The following is a 9,413-nucleotide window of genomic DNA, read 5'->3' as shown; positions in this document are numbered from 1 at the left end:
TAATTATTGCTTTATTGTTAAATATTGTTTTGTATAAAGAAGCCTAACCAGGGACTGGGACTGCAAATTAGTCTTTGGCTAGAAGCCTGTATGTGGAACATCAGCTGCTTGAAATTGTAGCAATATTATACTGCATTATCCCTAATAAATAAATTAATGAATAAATACAAATTTAGCTTTTGTATGATATATTTCAGTTTTGAGTTATTACAAAAACGTATTCAAGTCAATAAAAATCTTAAAACCTGATAGCTTTATATTTATTTTTAGTTATTTCAGCATTCAACATTTGTGTGAGTTTGACATTGTTCAGTAAACACATTGACTCTGGAGGATTTGATTATGGAGTTTAATATTGAGGAATGAAATGGTTTCAGTTGTTCCTCTATACAGTATGGCAGTTCATTGCATGTGTCTGTTATTAAACCAAGACTATTTCTGTAAGTGTTCAAGAGGAATCAACGGGTCATCAACGGATTTGTGGCACTGGATTTCCTTCACAATCAGTTCCCCTCCATAACAGGGAAGAGCCTGAAATATCAACGCGTGAACACACTCTCCATCCCCATCTGCATCAACCAGCACCTGACAGAGAGAGAAAAATAACTAGGGTTTAATGTAGACAAACACTTTACAGGTTGGAGTACATTTGGACATGTCCAGCAATGCTACAATGTTAAGAAAAGTTTTATCTCATGCAAATGTATGAAGCTTGACTTGATGCATTTTAACTTTCAGTGAGGACGGATTCATTATTTGCAACATCATCACACCTGCTTAGGACACACAGTTGACCAGTTGATATTAGGTGGCATGCAAGTTCCATATAAAACTACAAATGAAATAAAACCTTAATTTACCTTGAACATGTAATTTTTTCCTGCCACAACCTGAGAAGAATAGACCACAGGAATGAAAATCTTAAAAACAATTCTAGCCGCCTTCTCCATCTCTGGCCTCACCTGAAGAAAGAGAGAAACATTATTATTATGCTCACAATAAGAATAATTTTTTAACAATTAGTAGTTAACTACATTTCCTAAACATGAACTATTAATAAATGCAGTATTTTGAATATTGTACATCACTTTTGATTAGTTAAGAGTTTTTAATAAAGGAATAATCAAGAGCAATTATTGATCTGTATGTTACTAAATCTGAATTTATTGCATAAATAGGCACTTGCATATATCATTCATATCGTGCTACAAGGACATAAAAAATGTAAACTGAACTAAAACAAAACAAACCCCAAACAAACAAATAATCAGTTTTGTGCAAACAATATTACAGCACCAAAACATACAAATCAGCTCACTAGTAACAGACAGTGTGTTTAATTTAGGAGTGAACTTGTCTCATACCTCTAAACAAATCTTTTTCACCTCTGGATTGAACAGTTCAATGTGGCTCCAGCCTCCAGGGATTGACATTACTGCAGTGTGCTGATGATCAGAGAAGAGAAGAGGAGAGATAATCAGTCAGTCTGACTCCCAGAGCAACAGTCCTGCACTTTTAAAGTTAAGATCACATGACCTGAAGAACTGTGGGAGGTGATTGCACAAATGTGGCAGTGAACCGTCGTTAGACGTTTGTTTAAATCACTTAACCTGAATCTTAGGCAAAAGTAATGATGTGTAATAAATAAGTAATAAAGCACTATATAAATTCCTCATTGATTGATTCATTTATTCATTCATTCATTATTTCCAAGCAGCTTTGAAGAAAATAACATTATGTGTATAATGCTTCACATAAGACCAAATTGTAGGGCAATTATTATTATTATTTTTTTTTTAAAAGATGTTTGAACGTTGGTCAGTTTGGTTCTAGTAAGAGGTTAAAATGCTGGTTGGTTTCCTTGTATTAACAAATAAAAATTGTGTTCACTATTGTGCTAAGAAGTCTCTGGGTTAATTTTACACTGTTTCCTTGGATTGGTTTTTAGTCCGCATGTGAAAGTGATTTTCCCCTGGGACACAATTTCGATGGAAAAAATGTAATCGGACTAAATAACACAGTTCCAACACTTTTAGCAATGCGTTCTTAAATATTGGAATAATTAAGATGAATGAATGTTCAGAAGAATTTTTCATTGGCAGTTTATGTTAACTAATGAATTAACTAATGCTAACTTAATGAAGCCCTAATACAAAGTGTGAATGAACAATATAGAATTAAATACCTTTAAACAATATCTAGGGAATATAGTAGTCCAGATTACAAAAAAAAAAAAAAAAAAAAAAATCGGCTATTAAGTCTAAATATTTAAGTATTTGGTGCTGTTGCTGAACACCATAGCAAATCCACAAATCTGAATAGCTGTTTAAAATTATATATATATATATATATATATATATATATATATATATATATATATATATATATATATATATATATATATAGTATTTTCACCAACAAAAATGTTTATAAGCCAGTTATTTCAATATATTGCTTTGTTGTTAATTGTATTAATCAGGGTGAGATTTTTTGTTTGCACAAGGAGTCTAACAGCAGCCAGTGTTCCACACAGAGATCTGATTTCACCATCATCCAGTCTGTCTGGAATTACTTGAAGAAACAGGAAAAAACGAACGAAACTGAGACAGACTAAATTCTAAAAACTATGCACAAGGTTTCTTGAAGTGTCTTGGAGGCAGTGCCACAGTTCTTCTGGACTGAGTCTGTCTCAGTTTGTTCTGTTTCTTCATGACAGACTGGATCATGATGAGAGCAGATCTCTGTGTGGAGCACTAGCTGTTGTCAGACTCCTTGTGCAAACAAAAATCTCACTGGATTATTACATTTAATGGCAAAAGAAATGCTTGAAAATGTTAATGGATATTTCCTACTGTCACACTACAGCAAAAGATATAGAAATAATGGTCTTAAAAGCATTTTATGTTGGTGAAAATAGTAACACTTTTGCACATAAATTTATACATACATTTATATATATATATATATATATATATATATATATATATACTCATTTTTAATTTAATACTTTTTATTTTTAAGAGATTTTATGGAACTAAATTATATTTATCAGAATCAGGATTATCAGAATACTCTTATTCACTACAGGGCACTGGTGGGCTCAGGATCTCCCCTCTGTGTGTCTCAATCCTGTAATGAATCACAGCACACAGTTTTCTGCTGTTGTATCAGTTTTGGCCAACAAATGTTCATCACTGTTTGCAAACTTAACAGGAATTTGAGACACACCTGTAATTATTCTGTCAGTGCTGCACTGTCTTTTGCATTTTTATAAATGGCATTCCTAGAATAAAGCAAATAATATAAATACATAAACAAATAAAGAAATACAACAACAAAACTCAGGATGGAGCTATAATCTGGTTAGGAGTAAAGTTGGTCGTGACCAGATATACCATACTGTATTAGTATCCTTAATTTACCTACAGGAGACCAAAGCTGAATTCTGATGGTGTATCTGGACTCACATACATGTCATAGGATGATGTACTATGTAAGCTGATTTCAAATAGGTGTTTTTAGTCACAGCTCAAAGTTTTGCAATATCAGTAGTATTTATCTTAAAGTAATTTTTATTTCATTATTTATTTCTATAATTAATTTATGTATATATATATATATATATATATATATATATATATATATATATATATATATATATATGGCCTTCTAACATTTAAAATATTACGTGAACCACTGTGTTAAAAGTCTAATTTGCAATGTTTTGTAAAAAAAGGTCCTGGCACAAGTGTGGTTGCCAGTGCTGAGATGTTTGTTTATGATCTCTATATCTAAATAATAATACCATAAATAATGATACTTGATTTATTTGAGTATCATAATGCAATAAAAGGCTGTCAATGTTACCAGTACATGTGCCAGATGCTAACAGTATTACAATTGTTTCAGATCATTTATTGACATTCCATGAAACTTATCTAAATGTTTTCTCTCATACAAACTATTCTTCAAGCGAACTACAAGAGAAAAGCTTTTTGTGTGATGACGTGTTCATGCTAGGAGTGTCCCCGACGAAGGATTTTCATAGATAGGGTAAATAATGTTTTATGTTTTGATGAACAGATAGCTAACACTTAACGTTGGTGAAACCATAACAATTAACTATTTTATTTAAAAAAATTTGAGTCTTAGTAAAGTTTTAAATCCCTGCCGCCAAGATGCTCCTCTTTCAGTCTCAGATTATGGAAAGTGAAACATAAATCTATAGGGATGTTGGATTTATTCACGCACTTTAAAATATTAATTTGAAGCTTCTTTCTTTCAGTTTCTTACAACTTTATCATAATTGTATATTAACTTATTGGGGGAAAACCGGTATTTCCCCCATATAGTCAAAATGGTATAATCAATAACACCCTGCGAATATTCGACTGGTAGATTGGTAGTCGAATCAGGCTCCTCAAATCAAAGCTTCAGTTCGTCGACTATTCGGGGTCATACAGTATCATGTTCCATGAATATATTAGGACAATTGTATTTTGTTTCATGTAATTCATTCTGTGCATGACTTAAAGTGATCTGTAAAGTCAAAACAGACAACATCAAAACAGTTTTGGATCAAACCAGAGGATACTGCTACCTGCAGCACTCTCCAATCATTTCTCATTTTCCCACTCCACCCATTTGACTGGAAGAGTTGGAGGTACTGGTCTGCTTATCTCTAATGATTGGAAATGTAATCCTTTACCATCTTTGAATGAGACCTGAAGGAGCTGTTGATACCCAGTTACTATTACCTACCCTCTTAAAATCCAATTTGTAGTTATATATTGGCCCACAGGACCACTAGGTAACTTTTTGGATGAAAACCTCAACCTTAACCTTTCCTGAGGATGGTACTCTTCTACCCTAGGAAAAAGACGTTTATTCAAGTGTGCTATTAGTATACTTCTTTTAAACTAAAAATAGGAAATTATGCTTTTAGTTGACTTTTTATGTACTTCTCAGAAATATTCTTAAAATGACATTTACGTATGCTTATACTTACAAAAAGTGTAATTATATTTGAACTATACTTGTGCTCCTAGAATCCGTGTTTTCTAGTACACATCTTATGCACAGAATTTCCCAAAAAAATAAATAAAAAAAATAAACACAAGTGAAGAAGAAAAAAGAAACAACAGACACTAACACATGTAACACGATTATTTGTCATGAAACAGCATCAAAACTGTAATGTTATGGAATAAATTGTCAACCGCTGAAGAGGTAATAATTACAGTCAAGCTTTGGGGTGTTGATCGACTCCATCTACATTTGATTATCATTCTGAATCCAATTCATAGTCTTTTTTCAACTTTTTTTTCAAAATGTTATTTCTTTCTTTATTTATTTTAACTTACCTACATTAAAGTGTTTATAAAAAATTATTTATGAAGCTAGAATAAAATATTTTTGTTTAGAAGCAGATACCCTGTTATTTCTTTTGATGTTTTCTATGTTCAGATATTCATGTAACAAAATATATACAAATTAAAACCTAAATTGGGACAGTAGTAGTATACTTAAAGTATTATGTAAAGTTCACGTAACGAAAAACGTATGAGTATACTTGCAGTATAAAACTACTAAACTAGTCGTTTACTGAGACTATACTTCAAAGTGTACAAAGTATTTAATAAATAAACTGTCAGTTTACCTATAAATTCACTTTTAGTATAATTGCAGTACAAACTACAAACAAATGACCTGCCCGACTCAATCTGAGCAGCTGAGTTCTTAGCCATATCTTCAAGAATTGACTAAAAACACATAAAAACAGATCTCTTCCATCTTTATTTGATCCTCTACCTCTAGCACTCTCTATTCTAATTCTTTTCATAAAAAACTAACACTAGCTTTTCTAATCTTTTTGTACTCTATTTGTTTTCTTTTTATTAGTTATACAATTAACAAAAGCAAAAAATACCTCTAACACATGCTTTATTCTTTTTCTATTCTATCTGTTTTTTTTATTATAGTATTTAAAAAGCCCTTGCTATTTGTAATGTTATAGCACTTGTATGCCATTGCTCATTCCTCTTTTGTAAGCCGCTTTGGATACAAGTGTCTGCTAAATGACTACATGTAAAAATGTAAATGTAAAATGATGCTGTCTTACATCATGAATTGTCTTTTAGTGATCTAGATTTTCATTTGTTTGAAATAAGCTGCAAAGTGGACAAGACTGGGAAGTTGCTTGTCATTAACCAGGTTGCATAAGACTGATTTTTACCTGAACTTCATTTCCAAAGTAAATCACAAAGCTGGAAGAGAATAAATAAAGTCTGCATGAAAGACAGAAAATAATATTGAATAAGATCAAATACATTTAAATTGAGCTAAAAGAACATGCAAAAATAGGCAACAGTCAAACATCTCCCAACAATTCACTGCAAATGGGCATTTCATTCCTAAATGAACATATTGTCTATATTTACTCACTTTCATGCCATTCTAAACCTATATGTTTGAAAAAGGTTCCATGGAAATTCTTTCAGATTTTTCCCATTGTGTCCCACGGACATGAGAGGAAGGAAATAATGACAGAAATTTCTTTCTGCAGTGAATTATTCCTCTAATTCTGTAAAATGTCAGATTTTTTAATCTGATTTGTGTGGCTGAGATGTTGGATGTGGATTGTGTGTCCAGTATGAAACACTAGATCCTCAAACTGCATTACAATCATCAGTCCTGCACAGAATGAATTACTTATTCTATTTTATTTAGACATTTCTTTTCCTAATGTTTAGGAGTCTTAAATGTTTAATTATTATTCTTAAATTTCCAATTTGGTATTGTACCATATGCCCAGACACGTTTAACTTCCTCTCTATATTAAATGTATTAAAAATGTTAGAGTCATGAATAGTTTACAGTTATTAAAAATATTAAACAACTGGGGTTCCCCCTAACATAATGGTACAGTCATTATCATTTTGATAAGCTGTTTTCCCAAATGCTCATATTGGCTAATGGCTATTATGGAAATTAGCAAAAAAAAAAAAAAAAAAACATTTTGCCCCAAAAAAGTATCAACAACTTAAACTTTAATATTATTTTATTTTTCTGTTATACAAATTATTTATAAACTATTAAGCGGTGTATCAAAAATAGTATATGTGCTTGCAGGATGTCATGGATGATGCAATATTAATCTGAAACTCATTTCCAGTGAAAAGTGATTGTTTGTTTAAGATGTTCAAAGATGTACATTTCTAAGATTAAGGACCAGAATGTAGTTGGCATCATATATTCCTACTTGGCAAATAATATGTTATATTTGTATTCTTCTGTAATCATGATAAAATGGGGTTTTGTTCTTTCTTTGAGATCTTCAAAGATCAGTGTGTTAATTGTTTTACTGATTGTTCAGTCTTATCGGGAATTTCAGCTTTACACTTCCAAGTAATCTTACAGTGCATGCACACGCTGATTTATGTTTAACTTCAGTTGGGTTTCATTAGAAGAATTGTGTTGACGTCACCATAAATGGGACTGATCAGATATTTGTTTTATGGTCATCGTCTGATCCATTATGTGCAGGATATGGTTGATGTCGAAACAGTTTCTTCCAATTTTCAAATCTAGTTTGAAGACACATCTTTTTAAATAGGCATACCGGTGATATTTATCTATTTCCTGTAGGTAAAGCTAAGAATGTGGCATTTGAATCTTGTTATTTGTTTATCGTTTTATGCATTTTATTTGGATGTAAGGTGTCCTTGAGTGTCACGTATAAGGTACCCATAAATAAAATGCATTACTGTATTATTATTATTATTATAGTTTAATTGCATTAAAGTATAAAAATGTGTAATGATTCAATTTGCATAAAAAAATCAAGAAGCATAATTTAACAGCCTACAATAAATATGAAAATGATGTAAAAGTCAATAAATATATATTTATTTATTTTATTTGTATAAGAGTCATGAGAATGTGGGGGTTAAATCCAGCTAATAGTTATGAGAAAAAAAACATAGAAATATAGAAATATATATATTTTAAATGGGGGACCTTCTCTCTGTCTTTAACTATATAATTTGTTACAATGCGCTAATTGTGATTTTACATTAATTTATATAATTTTTTTTTACATTTTACATTAATTTATTAATTACACTGTTGACTCTAATCTTTCCGCTTAAAGCTACCCATATCACCGAACCTGACATTAACCTTAACTCTATTCAACCTCAATAGCAGCAAAAGTGTTTTGCTAAATATAAAACCTTTATATAAATATAAAACCATTTATTTCTATTCATGTTGTCGTAAGATTTGACATGGATATGTTGAGAGTTGGGATATTAAAAATAATGTACATCATCTCACAATTCAAAAGAAGCCATCCTCGTGGTTGTGACATGGACTAAACAGAAGTGTGTTATCCTCTTGTGTTTATAGAGAGATTGTGTTATAAAAACGGACCTATTGATGTACAAGGAACGCTTTAGAAGAAAAAAAAATTGACAAACACAATCCAGAGTTCTCCTCTGACCAGACGAAACCAGTAGTTCAATTCCAGGCTGCAGCAAAGTCAGATTGTGCAGAAGAATCATCTGTTTCTTGTGGTCTTGTCCCAGTCATCATCTGAGACAAGGTCTTTACAAAGGGATCTGTATCTGGGGCTCTAGTTGTCCTGGTCTCCACTGTCTTTCAGGGATGTAGAGGTCCTTTCTAGGTGCTGATCCACCATCTGGTCTAGATACGTACTGGATCCGGGTGACCAGTGACCGTCTGATCTGGATACAGACTGTATCTGGAGGGTACAGTGACCTCAGAATAAGAGAGAACAGACTAATATTAGCGTAGATGCCATTCATCTAATGATGTAGCAAGTACATAGGGTGTTATGGAAAGTGTTCCCGGTTCCGGTTTACCTAATTAATGCAGCCTAAAAATCCTTTAACAGATTTGGATATTAGAAGCATATTAGTATGTTATGTGTAAACCAGGTTAAAGAGATGGGTCTTTAATCTAGATTTAAACTGCAAGAGTGTGTCTGCTTCCTGAACAATGTTAGGTAGGTTATTCCAGAGTTTAGGCGCCAAATAGGAAAAGGATCTGCTGCCCGCAGTAGATTTTGATATTCTAGGTATTATCAAATTGGCTGAGTTTTGAGAATGCAGCAGACGTGGAGGACTATAATGTAACTAGCTCATTCAAATACTGAGGAGCTAAACTATTCAGGGCTTTATAAGTAATAAGCAAGATTTTAAAATCTATACAATGTTTGATAGGGAGCCAGAGCAGTGTTGACAGAACCGGTCATACTTCCTGGCTCTAGTAAGAACTCTAGCTGCATTTTGCTGCATTTTGGACTAACTGGAGTTTGTTAATTAAGTACTTGAGGTACTCCATACTGCACTTGTGATCGATATGATACATCTTCATACACTGCTATGAAC

At 32.1% G+C, this 9,413-nt stretch overlaps 1 protein-coding gene across 1 annotated transcript in view; it reads right to left on the bottom strand.

The window, feature by feature from the left end:
* Window positions 1–338: 338 nt before the first annotated feature.
* LOC113067931 (cystatin-A-like) overlaps window positions 339–9,413 on the bottom strand; it is a 35,208-nt gene continuing 26,133 nt past the window's right edge. The window contains exon 3 of the mRNA XM_026240412.1: window positions 339–585. Coding sequence (XP_026096197.1) covers window positions 433–585 — 153 coding nt within the window. The 3' untranslated portion in view covers window positions 339–432. The remainder of the gene's footprint in view (window positions 586–9,413) is intronic.

The sequence above is a fragment of the Carassius auratus genome, linkage group LG30F, assembly GCF_003368295.1.
Source record: "Carassius auratus strain Wakin linkage group LG30F, ASM336829v1, whole genome shotgun sequence".
In the NCBI taxonomy this organism is placed as follows: Eukaryota; Metazoa; Chordata; class Actinopteri; order Cypriniformes; family Cyprinidae; genus Carassius; species Carassius auratus.
The sequence above is the reverse complement of the archived record's forward strand: the minus strand, read 5'-3'. Positions and strand labels throughout refer to the sequence as shown.